We start from the raw sequence: 16101 nt of genomic DNA, 5'->3' as shown, positions 1-16101 counted from the left end.
CAATGCCTTGTAATGGCCTATAATGAAAAAGAATATGAAAAGGAACACACACACACACACACATACACGTATAGTAAATGAATCACTATGCGGTACACCAGAAATCAACACATTGTAAATCAACTATACTTCAATTAAAAAAAAAAGAACATAATGGGGAAAAGGAAAGTAGCACTTTTCTACTTAACAAAAATGCAACTCCATCACAATTGATCCTGCAGACTCGATCTGTCCTCAGAGCTTCTCCCTGAAAGGCTCTGCTGTCCTTGGCCATTGGGCCATCTGACTTTGGGTTCAGTCACATTTCTCCCCCTTTATCACCAGGTTATATTCATAATCTGTGCTTTTTCCTTTAATTTCATCTCTTGACTGTTTTCCTTGCTCACTTCTCCACTTCTTTCTTCTCCTTCATTCCAGTTTCTCCACTGTACTGTTCAGCTCTCTACCATTGTCCCCTATCCTGCCCACCTCCAGGGACACAATCTCTCTTCCAAGCACTAGAACTGACTTTCCTTTCTAATAGCCTTGTTCAGTGTTGCATATTTAACGTCTCCACTTTACAGGTGACCACTCTGGTTTCTATTACTCTTGAAAAATCTCTGTGAACCAAGATGCATATTTTAACACAATTGTTTTTACCACAATCATAATAAAGTACATTAAAATTCTCTAAAGGCCTCTCTAAAATGTTAATACGATGCAAGAGATACATCTGTGTCTAAGGAGAGTCATCGTTCCAGAAGGTCCCTGAGGGAAGTGAATGGTAAGCATCTTAGCTCTAACCTTCTGTCAAAGTCTTAACTCCAGTGGCCCCAATTAGATTGTCAGCTTTTTGAGGGGAAACAAAGAACGACTTGGCATAGTTTTAATGACTGGGTCACTTAATTCACCTCCACTCCTCAGAAAACATCACATCGGTTATTTCATGACTGTAATGATGTCTCTGCAATCTAAAACGTCATTATTTATCAACAAGTAATCAACAGTCCCGTGTGTGAGTCTCCACAAGAGGCATGACCCACATTTGGCATTTACACAGCTTGAGTGTGACTCAATACAGTGTAGAGGTTGAGTCTGGGCTTTGGGTCCAAATTGCCAGAGTTTAAATCCTAACTCTACCACTTATTAGCTGTGTGACCTCAGGCAAGTTACTTAACTTCTCTGTGCCTTAGTTTCCTCACCTGTAAGATGGAGTTATTAATAATACCTGCATCACATGGTTGTTGTGAAATTTAAATAAGTGAAAATACAAAGTACCTGCCCCTGAGCTAGTGCTCAACAAGTGTGACTGTCACTGTAAGAACCTACAGACTAGTTGGTGGAAAGGGTAAAAGATGAAAAAGAAGTTTTAACTGAATAAAGACAGGCTCTGGAATACAGAGTGCTTTCTGGAACTTGAAGCATTAAGAAAATCAAATACTTTTTCACATTCTTCCTACCCTCCTCTCTGTCTGGGAATAATAAAAATAGAGTAAACTCATTTAAATCTTTAAATAAACACCAGATTTGTAAAGCAAGGACCAAGGTGGTCATTACACAGCAACAGACATTTATTGTTTGTGTCTAACTATATAGTTGATCGATTTCAATTTTGAATTCACTAATTACCTATTTCTTCTACTAGAAACCATGGCAAGTATTTGCATCAATGGCGTAGAGAACTTCCCAGATCTCTTTTGAAGAACCTACCGCTGTTGCCACAAATTGAAAAGATCTGGAAGAAGTCATGTCCACCATGCCCAGATAGCCATTTGCTTATGTAGCTGCAGGTCAGGGAAGAGTTTAAATCCTTCCTTGATATGCTCACAATGGGTATCTTTACATCAAATACGTTTCTTTTTTCTTTACCGACTACCATTGCATATATAACTGGGCACACAGTTGATCAATTATTCTATCCCATTTCATATAATCGCTTTGGGCACCCAAACTAAATTCTCTCTTACTGTCTAGCAGTCAGGCAAGTTTATGCTTAATATTTTGATGATGATGATGAAGAGTATTACATATGATTATGCCAAATGGTAAGGTGGCCCCGAGGCATTTCATTTCCAAACAACCTTCATTTAATGGCAGAAGGAGAACCCAAATTCAATTGACTACATGATATCTATCATACTTCTACTCAAAATAATAATATAAAAATATTCCTAGGATAATTATAAAGCAATAGAAAATTTCCTTTGTTGATATTAGAGAAAAGTTAAAAGAAAATTATTTGCCAACTTAGACTGTCTTATTAAAATATGTATTTTTTTACTTTGTGGCTTGAACTGCCTTAATATTACCTGTAAGCACATGTTTTGCTTTAATTTTTTAAATGCATACATTACTTACTTGTTTAAGCTTCTTTAGATCTTCATCAAGTTCTAAGTTGTCCAAAATAACAGCAACAAACAAACTCAGGAGGATCTATAAAATGGTTAAATAACAATGAAAAAACTCACATGTCATAAATATCAAAATACTATGTATATTACACAGAATAGCTACCTAAAATATACACTATATAGAATGTATTAAATAAATATGCAGTTGTGAACCACTGTATAGGTATTTTAACGGGTTTATCACAAACACATTAAAGGAAATGCATAATGTTACCTAAAATAAGGAATATAAACTATTAATTTGCTTTATAAAGCTGATTTAAAATAAGAAATTGCTTTTTAAAAAACTCAGCAATCTTACTTCTGAGCCTATATCCAAAGAAAATAACCTGAAGTACTGCTGAAAATCCTTATATACAAAGTGCTTGGCAGAGTTATTTGTAAAAATGAAATACTGGGGGTAATATTTTGCCTGATGTACTTAGCTAACACAGTTGTAGAGATCTCTATTGTAATATTCACGTAGCCGTTACAAATTGCCACTGTGGTAGCTTAGTCTGCAAGATGGCTCCCTGGGTTCACATTCACAATTGTGAGTCCCTGGTGTTCGCACTCCTGTGAGTTCCTCCCATGTTGAATACGGCTGGTCTGTGTAACTAATAGGTTACAGAAATGATCATGAGTGACTTATATGAGGCTAGGTAATAAAACACACCGTGGTTTTCACCCTGCTGTCTCTAGGATCACTCATTCTGGTGGAAGCCAGGTGCCATGTCCTAAGGACACTCAAGTGGCCCTCTGGAGAGGCTCATGTGGTAATGAACTGGGGCCTCCTGCCAACAGCCATGTGAGGGACCCATTTTAGAGGTAGCTCTCCCAGCCCCATTAAAGCCTTCAGGTGACTTTAGCCACAGCCAGCATTTTGACTGCAAACTCATGAGACACTCTGAACTAGAAACCCCCAGCGAATCCTGTCCCAGATTCCTGACCTGTGGAAACCATGTGAGATAATAAATGTTTATTGCTATAAGCTCTTAAGTTGTTCATAATTTGTTATATAGCAATAGATGACAAATACACTCATGAATTTTAACAGTACTGAAAAAAATAGAAAATAAGGTGTCTGTGGTAGAAGTTGCAAGTACGCACAAAAAAGAATAATAGGGAAAATGCTAGGAGGAGGTACTCTAGAAACGTTAATGGTGCCTGCCTTTGGGAAAAAAGTGTTTTCCCCCCCTTTTTCTTTGTATTTCACCATATTTGCGAACTTTAAAAAAGGCACATGCTTCATTTGGAATGGATAAATGAGGTAAAAGAAAGAAAACAACAAAAAAGCAGAATTTAAATATACTTTAATTTCTAGTCCCTTTTCAGCTATGAACTCTTTAAAGTCCCACATTCATGTGATAATCTTTTTCATTCCTAATTTATATTCTTCCTTTCAATATTGCTCTTAACAAATTATTCCCATTTGTTAATATTAGACTGTTAAGTATAAAGTTAAGAAAATCAAGGCAATTTAGTCATGACCCTGAAGCACCAGAGAGATTATTATGCAGAAGTTAATGGCTAGCTCTTTTCCAAGTTTAATGAGTATATGACAAGAAAAAAAATCTTCAGATATTATTAAATTTTGACAGGATATGCTTGGCTTGGGACGAGTGCTGGCACCCTTTGTTCTAATAACAACATCCTTTGAGATCCTACCAGCACTTAAAGAGGATACAGAGTGGTCCAGACCAGGTTTTTTACTGATGTCACCACGTCTGCCACACCATGCACACCTGGGCATGGATATATTCAGGCTTGCTGTAAACCAGACATTATTCTAAATGGACATTCTAGTTCACTCCCAGTCTAGCTCTCTTCCTGTGACCTTGAGGTTGACCTTGATGTTATCATCAAAAGTCCTATCAGAGGAGTTGTCTCCCTTCTCCTGCCTCCTCGCCCAGATTCAGAGAGGCCACTTGGAGGTCTCGGCTGTGAGTGTGGCCTGTTTCCCTCCACTTCTATCTCTCATGGGTTCCTGAGCAGGCACTGCTCTGGGTCCTGACCTAACATCTTTTCCTATGTCTCCAGTGAAAGGGCAAACACAAATCCAAAAAGAAAAAATAGTATTTCCCTGATTAAAAAAGGGTAAGCCACAGTTCCCCTCCCTTTGCTTAGAGCACATCCTTTGGAAAACTTATGCTTATAAATTCTTCCTCTGTCCCTTTGAGATGTATATAAGTCTTTTTAGAAGCTAAATAAGTCTCATCATTTTACAACTCAGGAAGGGTGCCTTATCTCCCCTTCTCCATGAGGTGGGAGAACAACTTAGCCACCCGGATCCACATTGCAAAACTACCTATTTATAATGGAGATAAGAAAAGCTTTATTTTCCTTCGGATACAGGCAATTGCCATCACAGATGGCCACCCCAGTTACCAGGTGAATTTAGGGGGAACTGTATTCAACAAAAGGTGCTGTCGAGTCTTCCTGAGGACTACCTGTTTTCATCCTGAGAGCCTGGACGTGGTGTGGAGATGTGTACCAAAGGGTGACACTGCTTTCTGTCTTTGGCATCGCTCTGGTGGACAGCCTGTGGTACCCACCGCAGCCTGGTGGGGTGCTTATTCAATAATAAAACTATTTTCTTTCTTGTCTACCTTGGTGGAGGCTTTCTGGGTTATCAGCAGATTTTATTTTTAATTATTTCCCCGATACCAGACAGATGGCAGGCTCCTTAATGACAGTGAGGTCACATTATTTGATTAAATTCGACAAGCAGTTGATTGAGCTCAGTGGTTGGAGATCTGAGTTGGCAAATATGCTTGGCCAGTCACGAGCTACGTGGCAGCCACTAGCCTACCCAGTTTCAGTGCCCCCATTTGTAAGATGTGATGGCTGTAATAATAATAGCTCAACAAATGGCAGCGATATATCATTTTTTTCATTTAATCCTCCCTCTACAACCCTGGTGCATGGTATAGCCTATGAAAACACACAGACATAAACTCAGGTGAAACTAAAATAGTTTCTTGATATTTTTACAAGTCAATTGAATCTAGTCCATAAGCCCTCCATTTGTGTTGACGGCTGAAGACTGAATCTTGCTATGTGAATCCAATTTAGTCCTTTGAAATTCAGTTACATGTGAATAAATGCTCCTTTCCTTCATAGGGCTGGCTTAAGGTCAAAGAGGTGCCTGTCATTGGCGTCTGGTCCACTGTGGCCATGCAACCTGTCCTCTGTTCCCCATCGGGGCAGTGAGGGCTCTTACCTGGGGGACTCTGGGCTTTGTCTCTGCCGAACTGATCACCACCTCAGTTCCTGCAGCTCCTAAGGCCTCTGATTCTCAGTGACACCCTTGTGCTAATTTCCTAAAAGTGCTACAACAAGTTGCACAAGCTTTGCGGCTTAAAACAAAAGACATCTGTGACTGCTCTAGAGGCCAGAAGTCCAAAATTGAGTTTGTCAGTAGGAGGCTCTGGGGGAGGATCCTTCGGTGCCTCTTCCAGCCTCTAGTGGCTCTGGGCTTCCCCTGACTCGTGGCTGCATCACCCCAATCTCTGCCCTGTCTCCACACAGCCTTGTCCTCTTTCTTCCAGGGTCTTGTCCTCATCTATCTCTCACAGGGACACTTGTCACTGGATTTAGTTAGCCCTCCCCTCATAATCCACGATAATCTCATCTCAAGATCCTTAGTTTAATTGCATCTGAAAGGACCATCTTTTTCAAATAAGGCCACATTCACGTGCCTGGGAGTTCGGACATGGATAATGTATCTTTTGAGCCACCCCCCCCCCCATTCAACCCTCTCTGCTCTACCTGGACTCTGGCTTGAGCAGTTGTTTTAACAGTGGTGTTTTTCCCACACCCTGGCTCTCAACTCTCAGGGAGGCTTGGAAGTTCTGCTGTTCCAGGTGGGGGCGAAGGGACAGCGGTTCTGGGGGGGAGGTCTTTCAAGCTCTCTCTCTACCCAGAGCTCTCAGGCAGCTGCCCAGCTCTGTCCGGGCTGCCCCTTGTCCATGTGGGCCCCCCAACAAGGCTGTCTTCCTTCAAGTCCAGACAAGAAGTGGCTATAAGTATTGGGTGTCAACACACCCAGGTGGGTACCAGTACTGCCTTTGTCCCTGAGTGTGGAAGGCCGCCCCACCATCCAACCTCGCGGCCTCCCTGCTTCTCTCTAGGCCCATCCGCCTCCCTCATGCTTCACCCCCAGAAAACGTTCTTATTTCCTCTCAGAAAGCAGGGATGTGAAGGAAAATGGGAGCAGGGATTGGGGGTTGGGGGGGGCAGTGCACACAACCAGAAACTAAACCCAATCAGAGCCCCACACGCTCAGTTCTGGGCCATCTGAGCATTGAGGTTTCTGAGAGCTGATCTGGGGCTTCTCTGAACACTGCTCATCTGAGGTTGTGAGGGGCTGATAAAGAGTCCGACCACGTGCCACCAAGATGTCAAGGAGAAGGAGGATTATAGCAGGGAGAGAATCATGAGAAAAGCTTTCCAGGTGGCATGAGCGAGGACAGGGCCTTGGGAGCACGTGGCTGATTGGGGGTCTGGTGTGCAGTTCAGTACGGCCTGAGCACGGCTGCCTGGGAGGGGCTGGGGGGGTGCCTAGAGGTGGGGCGGGGGGTGCCTAGAGGTGGGGCAGGGGGTGCACATCTGCCATGATGCCACCAAGGGAGATTGGGAGGTGTGACAGGCAGGCTGTAACAATCACACACAATCACCATGTGACAGTGTCAGTTTCTTCTCTGTTAAATCTTTCCTTTCAGATGTTCTGTTTTTCTGTTTTTTTTAAATGCATGCAATGCAGTCATTTTAAACTGGCTCACTGAAACAGTAACTAGACAGTGTTAGGTGCGGTTTGATAAAAGGATATGAAATAGGTAACGCCGTGTTACTTTATTTAAAAAACAGTGCATTTTATACATTTTTTTTGGAGGAAAGAGAGAAAAGCTACCCTCAGGGCCATGGACGGAGAGGTAGCTGGGGGATTCTAGCTGCACTTCCTCCTTTTCACGGAGATAAGAGTTTGATTTTCAAGACAGAGAGAAGGCAAGACTCAACAAGGAAACACTTCGGCTCTGCTGGGAAAGATGCAGTTAGGGGGCCCCTCGCTAACAGCGTCGAAACAAACTCTTGGGAGGGGGTTGGCAGCAGATTGAAGACCAGTATATGAGAAAGCTGAGAGTTTGCTTTCAACCATCCTTAAACCCAAGTTCCCTCAGCATCTTTGAATGTTCAGGCTTCCCTGCTTAATCAACACTGATGCCTGGGTGGTGAAAATAGAAACTGTTTAAAAATGTGTGTGGAGCTTGAGTTTCCTCCTCAAACTCTGTTTGGACATGGACTTTTCTGGATCCTTGTCACCACGTTCCTGATGTGTAGGGCACCACGCCCAGGTGATCACTTGGCCCTCGGGGTGCAGGATGACTAAGGACTGGCTTGGACTGTCTCTCTGGAGTGGAAACAGAAGACGCAGGAGTCCAAGGTAAGTCTGCAGCTGACTGCGGAGAGGTGAGAATTACTTTGTAGTGCTTTTCTCAGACTCTAATCAGGTGGCAGTAACCACTGAGATAAAGAAATAGAAGTGAAGGGAGAGTGGCAGCTGGGTTTCCATCATATTTAATTTACACTGTCAATGAGACATTATTTGCCTACAAAGCTGGTGCTGTGCAGAATTGGACAGGGGTGCAGGCTGACTTGTGTGTCAGCCAATTTTCCCCTGCCAAAGTCCCAGGAGTGGGGGACAGACCCTTATTCTGAAAGCAAGAGCCATTCCTCAGTCCTCTCAGTGTTGTGTTGTTGTTGTTTATTCTGTTTTTATAGAAAGCTGAGATGATGCTGGTTAATGACCTAAACCCATTACCTTGATGTCTGAATCTTATTTTCAGTCGATGTCTACCTACTACAAGTGCTGCCTACGCTGTGCCAAAGGTTTTCCATAGCCATCAAATGTGATTCACAGGTTCCCGTCACAACACTATTGATACGACCAAAGCATTTTTACTGGGATTTGTCACATTGAGTCACAAGAGTGTCATCATCCACCTGAAATACTTTTATCTTTACATTTTGCTGGTTCTAAAATTACGTAGTCAACCTGTTGTGTGCATTACTTATTTTTCATAATTTAGATTTATATAATATTTAAATTTATAAGGGGCACGAATACTAAATCACTATGTTTCTTAAAGATATAATTTCAGGGGAAAAAAAAGGCTAATGATTTTTCTCTTCATCTCCTCTTGAGCTTTGTTAAATAAAGCACACACATACTTTCAACACAGCAGTATTTAGCATGTGCAATGCTTTAAAAAAATAAATTCAAACTCATACTTACATTTTCATGCATTGGATGTTTGCTACTTTTAACAGATCTCTAGCATTCCATAATATTAACACGCAACACACGTATCTGTTCTGCCATGTAATATACAACTGGCATAATACATCCACCTCCTTATTTTGTAGTCCATATTGACACAGGGTGAGTCACTGATTTCAATGGCAAAGTGGAGAATAATTATTAAAATAGTCCGGATAACTAACGATTTTTTTTCTCAGATTATAACTCCCATTCTCAAGATATTTTTAGCATTGACAATGCAGTCAGTGTGGAAAACGCTGCAAATCAAGTCTCTGGAAGCCAGGCAAGTCTCCTTCCTAGAATTTTGATGAATGACATGGCAACCAATGGGTGGGGTGTGGACCTTCCAGCTTAGTGGATTTCAAAAGCAACGCCTCCAGGTTCAACACAGCTCCCACCCCCACGTGGTAGGAGGTGTTCGCCTACTGTGATTCCTTATGACCTCTCCTCTCCTTCTCTAACTCCTCCTCTCACTCCCTACACTCCTGAACAAGCCAGATTCACCTGAGCTAAGGTGTTCGCTATGTTTCAGTTTGATACCTTTAACCACAGGCAAACTTGTCTTCCTTCCATTCACCCATAATCCACTTCAGGGGAATTCAATCAATCACAGAAGCAGTGAGCTCCCCAGCATCCTTTCCCCCAAAGTTGTCGTGACATGACCACTCTGCAACACACGGGGGTTCTCACACTCTCTGTGAGAGAGGTTAGGCTGGCATGATTCAGACCACTGGAAGTTATGGTGTGTTTTTTCAAGGCTGGCTTTACCAACTTAGAATGGGTTTTCTTGATCGAGAATTTCTATTTCTGTATCTGTAGCTTCCTATCCTATTTTGCATTCTCTCCCACTCTGCATAGTCATGCCCTCACTCACCCTATCTTTCTCAAGTTTCCTCTGATTTTTTTTCCTTTGTACATAGCTTAAAGATAGTCCTTTAGCTGAAATGTTACCTTTAATATTATTTCTTTCTCCACTGTGAACTTTATTAATAATTTCTATTTTTTAAATTTATTTTCAAGTATACACTAAAGGCACAGCAGGAATCTGGTCAACACCCCGTAATCTTGTGGTTTTCTTCTCCTTTCTACCATTTATAATCACACTGTCCTAAGCTGTCTTGCAGGCTGTAGTTGGAAACAATTTTATTTTTTATATAGGTCAACCAAAAGTCAAATGTAATCAGAGCAATGTAAAAATGGGAAATGTTCACCACAGATGCACTTTAAAATGAATTCTCTAAAATCAAGTTATTTAATTTACACTTTGGAATGCCTATTTTTGTCAGCAAAATATGACTATTCTCTGAAAGCTGCCACTACAGAAGCAAAATCAAGAGATTGCTGTGTTAATTTAAGCACTTCAAAGGTAACAAAAAGACTATCCACAATGGAGGCTTAATTACATTTTCTCTCTTTCAATATTCACTCACAGGGCTTTCCTTTGAAACAATAATAAAGGGAAAAATACTGAGGAAAAAAAAGAGTCTTTCAACTGCTGAAGTCTTCCATCATTCTTATCCCCAAATCCTTGGCAAAAGTGGGGGAAAAGATGCATTTCAGAAGCACTGGGTCAACTGCAATCAGTCAGGACAGAAATACAGAATACTTACCTGGTGGACGAGAGAGACATTTCCCAGGGACAACAGATAATGGTTATAAATATGCATCTGCTATACACTTACGCCTGATTTTCATTGTGGGCTGACAAATTGGTGCCCCCAGGGGGCAATGGAACAGCCTGCTGTTTTCTATTCCAGAACAAATCGCAGCCAAACTTTTTTTTTTCCTGCTTGGCACATGCCTGTCTGTCCCTGAGAAGATCCAATCAGGAGCTCCCCAGGCTGTGCGGCACCACTGGCCAGCAGGGATAAAAAACAAATCAGAGCTTGTACATCTATGTGGGCTGTTTTTCCTTTTTTCCAATTTGGGTTAAAATGCTTTGTAGTATTTTGCAAAAAATGATACATCTGATTTAACAAAAATGTTCATTTTAAGCTAAATTCAAGCCTAAAGACAGGCTTATGGAATAGCGATTTTAACTTAACAAATGTTTGGTTTTTAAGGGAATGTGATGCCTACATAATGCAGGCCTATCACCTCCATGCACATTTGTATGTTGGTCCACAAGCTGTCTCCAGCTGTTTCACTGCCAGTATTTTTAAAACTTCCGATCAGGTCGATCTGGAGTGATCAGGAAGCAGATGTGTATGTGCACTGATCACACAGCAAGCAACAGCTCGGATCATTAGGTTTTGAGTCACAGCTTTTATCTGTTTGTTGGTCTGTGTTTACTAGTCCAAATTCTGTATTAGGTGTAGGCTCAGAGGGGACACAGAGCAAGCCCTTTCCCACTCTGGCCAGCAGGTAGGTTAGTACTTATACAGAGGAGTTGAGATTCAGTAAAGAGTGCCGAATCGAGTTGGGCTAACTTGAGAGAGTCCATTATAGTCACTGCCACTCTGAGGACACACAGGAAAATCAAGCTATGGTTGATCACGTCGAAGCAGAGTCTCCAGTGAGCTGGGGACGTGACTTCGGTCCCTGGACTTTTTGGGTAGTACGGAAGTAATACTTGCAGTTTTAATAATTTAGTTCTGGAGTTTTTCTTTCCCTAAATTAATTAGTTCTCATTTAAAAATTATTTATAAATTAAAAAATCTGAATTGACCTTTCTGCTTTAGATGTCATAATCAGAGAAACCAACCACACATCTTAAAAAGTTTTAAAAATTTCATATAAACCTGGATGAGAAAAATTGATTTGAGTTTTGTTTACATAGTACATTTCATCCAACTTATATATAAACGGTAAGTTGAGATGGGTTAAAGATCTAAAGGTAAAAGGCAAAAATTTAAAACAATTAGAAGATGGAGGAGAATATTTTTATTACTTCAGGGTTAGAAAGAATTTCTTAAGCATGAGTCCAAATTAAATATTGACCATAAGTGAAAAACTGATAGCTCTGACTACATCAAAATATAATGTCAAAAGTCATCACAGACCAACTGGAATAACAAAGTATTACCTAAGAGAGGATATTTGTAACATATATAGTAGTTGAGGGATTGATATCCAGAACCTATGCACCACTTGGGCATAAATAATACTGTAAACTGATCAGTAATGCTTTACTTCTATGAATTAAAAACATCTGAAATAACAATGACATTTTAGTGTTTATTAATATATAGCTTTAAGTGCACAGACTGCCTTACTTAAACTTGAAGGGACTCAGTGTTGCTGATAATTACGATCATCTGTCTTCTCAGACCATGGCTAAAACACCCTCAAAAATACAAGCTCAACTCACAAGGACATGGTGACCTTGGAAACGAGGTGTGCTGGGCCTCACTAGTCTCACTTCCAGATGTAACACAATACAGAGACCAGGGAAGTTGTCGGATTCTTCCCAAGTCACCTCTAGGGACCAAAAGAGCTAGATCCTGAAGCTAGATTTTTGGGCTCCAAGTCTGCAGTCTTGTATGCCACCATATTTACCAGACTGCCCCCACTGACATACATAGCTTTTACAGATTTGAAAAAATTATAAATAAAAGAACAAAAATTTCAGTTTTCAGCTTTAACTTAGAACTACTTGTTGAAAATCACAATGAAAAACATTATGAGCGTTTTCTACTTAAATCAGTAGAATATGGATGTGGAATTAGATATGGATGTGGAAATAGATATTTCAATCTATGCTCTGTGGATTCCTTAAAAGGTTCAGGTGAACCTTAGGAGTTCTTGGAAGTACTTTGGTATTCTGCAATCAAAACCATATTTTTGGACCAATAAGGGTAACTTAGATTGCCAAAGAAGTCTATTACCAGATTTAATATTTTATTCCATTATATTAGCAGTCCCTGTAGAAATCCACTAGAAAAAAAATAATTTGCTATCAAATTTACTAGCCTAGATTGTTTTTCTTCCTGCTTACAAATTGTATTAGTCTCTGACTTAAGAACCAAAATCTCTAAGTGTGAAATATCTGCAGTGGGGTGAGCAAAAGATTATATTGTTTTAACAGAATAACAATTAGGTTATTCCCATACATAGATGATTTCAACCATCTATCCTGCATTTAACCCATGAGCAATAGTCTCCAAGCTATTCTGTAGTTTTAAAGGAACTTAAACACTTAGTAGGCGCTTAATAAACATTAGTTGAGTTTATGAGTAAATGAATGAATGAATGAAAGAATGACACAGGTCCTGGAAGGGAGGATGCAAAGACCTCAGGGCCAAGTGCCTGCCAACACCAGTGTAATCAGATTTAGCTCTAGAAGCCAAACCTCCATTTCCCCTGCTCATTGTTCCTTCCTTTTGTGAATATTTTAAAGTCACCTCGTGTAAAAAATGACAAAACTATCCCTATGTGATGGCACTATTTGCACCCAGGACGTCCGACCACATCACAATGCATCTCACACAGGTTTTGAAGGCCTCTGCCTGTAGCAAATGCAAGCGCTGGTTAACACACCAAGTTTCTCCAGCACTTTATTTGCTTCATAGACAGACATTTAAAATCGAAAGGGACCTTAGAGCTCAGATGTAATCTGCTTTATCTGAGCGAGTCTTGGGCATGGGATTAATTTGCTGCAGACATTTGCAGTGACAATGCCAGGCTTCCCAGTCTAGGGAAGCAGCAGCAAGTAGGCACGAGGCCACAGGCTGTGAGACCAGGCAGACCTGGGAACGTTCTGGCTCTACCATTCACACTTGTGATATTAGGCAAATTAGCTCCCCAGTTTCATCATCTGTAAAGTGAGAATATTACTTTACTCGGTGCTTCCGAATACTAGGAATAAAACTATAAAATATTTCGCCACTCAGTAAAGAGAAGCGGTTGTTTTTACTTCATATGTTCCTGATAAACGGTAACATTCTGGGTCCTTACTTTGGAACTTTTAACATAATTATTACAGCTTGAATTTGGTATTTAAATATGTACAAATTTATTATATGGAAATGTACATTTAGCATTAGAAAGACCTGAGAATCATATCCCTCAATATGCCACAGGCCACATCATAATTCTTTCCTTTTTTTTAACAGAAATCCATTGAAGAGAAAAATCTGCTTGTGTGACAGAAGAAAATTTTTGCTGCATTTGGTATTTAGTTTCTATCATGCTTTTTTACAATTATTTGCAGCAATGTGTTTTATCTTTTCCTACGTGTTTCTTCTAGCCACACAAAGCACAGTAACACTGTGCTGATTTCTAATTAACTGACTACACCCTGTGGCGCTCCAGCTTCTGTCTTCAGTTTAATTACAGCTGTGAAGAGGAGGCAGTGAAACTGAAGAGAGTGTCTCTACATGATAAAAAATAGTAATACTGTAGTTCTAGTTTGATCCTTAGATCGCTGAGGGTGTGAATGCTCAGAGATGGTTAAGTCAGTACATGGATGTGGAATTTCCATTTTGTTTTGTCTTGTTTTCCCTCCTGCAAACAACTTGTACTTGGTGGAGACAACTTCTTACTTAAATCTGAAATTTAGTTCCCCAAGGAGTTCTTTGAGTCATAGAAATTCAGAATGGAAGGGAAGGGACCTCGTCCAACAGGACGACTCTACCTTGGTTCTCTGGCTCTCATTCTGAAATTGAAAATAAACTTCAAACCTGTTAATGCTTATCCCACTATGCATTGTAAGATTTAATTGAAAAGAAATGCTCAACTCACCAGAGTGGCAAAGAGGTGATAGAGAATGAAATAGATGGCAACCACAGGTGCCCACATGTGTCCCACAGCATTGAGCGTTTGGTCCATGACATCTACCCATCCTTCCTGGGTAAGGATCTGGAACATGGACATAAATGCCTACAGGGGAGAAAAATGGAGGAGTTACAGACCAGCATTGGCCTTGCATGCAATTTAAAATTAGCATATAGTGTTTGAGGACTTTGATCTCAATATTACTGATTTTTATCTGGATTCAGCAGGGAAAGAACAGCCTTAATTCAACAGACAGTAAAGGGCTAAGAACAAAGATCCTAAAAGCCTGATATCTAACTATTCAGAGTGGAAAACAAAATAATTACCCTGAATTAAAATTAGACTTGTTGGTGGTAAATACTGCTGAGCAAATCAGAACAAAATTCACGACCTTTGCTTTATTGCCTCTCTTGTTTTTCCCCTTTAGCAAGCTAACCATTGAACATTTTTAACAGATTACTATTTTTTTTTTGCTGCTAAGCACAACTATTTTTATAGTGAATTACATTTGATTGTCTAAAGGCAAATGAGAATAATAGCTTTAATTTTACTTTAATAGTACCCATCCAAATTATTTCAGTTATATTAAAAACATGAGACTTTAAAAGAGAAATATTTCTAAATGATATTGCCATGCTGAGCAATTTAATAAGAATGATCACGTTTCATGATTTTTAAAAAATTTCAAGGCAGAATCAAGACTATGGAAGAAACCAAGACCAAAAATAAAATAATAAAATAAAATAAAATTAAATTAAATTAAAATTATTTTAAAAAATACAGCATTCCAACAAAAGCCAGCCAAGCAAAAAGACTAATTCTCACTCTGCAAAGATCTTTGGTTAGTGTCATTCCTAAATGTTTTTCTTATTAAATATACATATACATCTCTGACTCATATATCCCATATACATTAGTGGTCAATAAATGCTTCCTAATGAGAACTTCTGATGATGTTAGGGGAAAGTTGACAATTGGAATCTCGCGACTCTAAAAAAATCTTTAGAAACCTCAGTACACTGGAACACTAAGTTGAATTCTCGGGTATCGCGATCCCAAGAAATAAACTCCAAGACAATGCAAAGATGACTAAGCCCAAGATAAAAGCTCTGTTACACTGAGAGTATCTTAGAAGCAAAACGGACCCTAAAGATAATCTAATCTGACTCATTCTTTTCGAAGGTGAGGAAAAGGAGGCTTAAATCTCCGTGACTAGCCCAAAGTCACTCCATTTATTTGTATCACTAACAGAAGTAGCACCAGGCATTATGATTCCAAAGTAAGTACTTTTCCAAGCATTGCTTCCTGTGTCCAGGGACATTTTGAATCTACTGCTTCCCAAACCTCATCTCACAGTAAACTCTCTTAGCACTTTTCTTTACTTAGATAATTAAATTAACCTTTTTAGAAGTATGAAGTTCAATGCCCAGCACATAGTGGACCTGTCTGAACAAAGGAGCAAATAGTTGTTAAATGAATCTTGAACTTTTAAATGAATCTTGAACTAGGAGGTAACTTTTTCCTCTTACCCTTTGTCCATGTGTGAAACACTTTACTTCTCCTTGAGCTAATTTTTCTATAATCTCATTACCCTACAAAGTTTTCTGTTCGTGAAGGTATGAAGTATGTTGTTACGGATACTTGACCATCAGCAAGGACAATATAATACTTTCCTTCTAGGGTGCCTAAGAGAAT

At 39.9% G+C, this 16101-nt stretch overlaps 1 protein-coding gene across 3 annotated transcripts in view; it reads right to left on the bottom strand.

Moving 5' to 3' along the window:
• NALCN (sodium leak channel, non-selective) overlaps positions 1–16101 on the bottom strand; it is a 265894-nt gene that overhangs the window by 96124 nt on the left and 153669 nt on the right. For all 3 annotated transcript variants that reach the window (XR_004325878.1, XM_032496708.1, XM_032496709.1), the window contains exons 14-15: positions 14374–14511; positions 2338–2412 (exon numbers count right to left, since the gene is read on the bottom strand). Coding sequence is in view for 2 of the 3 variants with exons in the window: in XM_032496708.1 (XP_032352599.1) it covers positions 2338–2412; positions 14374–14511 (213 nt within the window). In the remaining variant the exon portion in view is untranslated. The remainder of the gene's footprint in view (positions 1–2337; positions 2413–14373; positions 14512–16101) is intronic.

This window comes from Camelus ferus, chromosome 14, assembly GCF_009834535.1.
Source record: "Camelus ferus isolate YT-003-E chromosome 14, BCGSAC_Cfer_1.0, whole genome shotgun sequence".
Classification (NCBI taxonomy): Eukaryota; Metazoa; Chordata; class Mammalia; order Artiodactyla; family Camelidae; genus Camelus; species Camelus ferus.
This window is presented reverse-complemented; position numbering and strand designations above follow the sequence as displayed.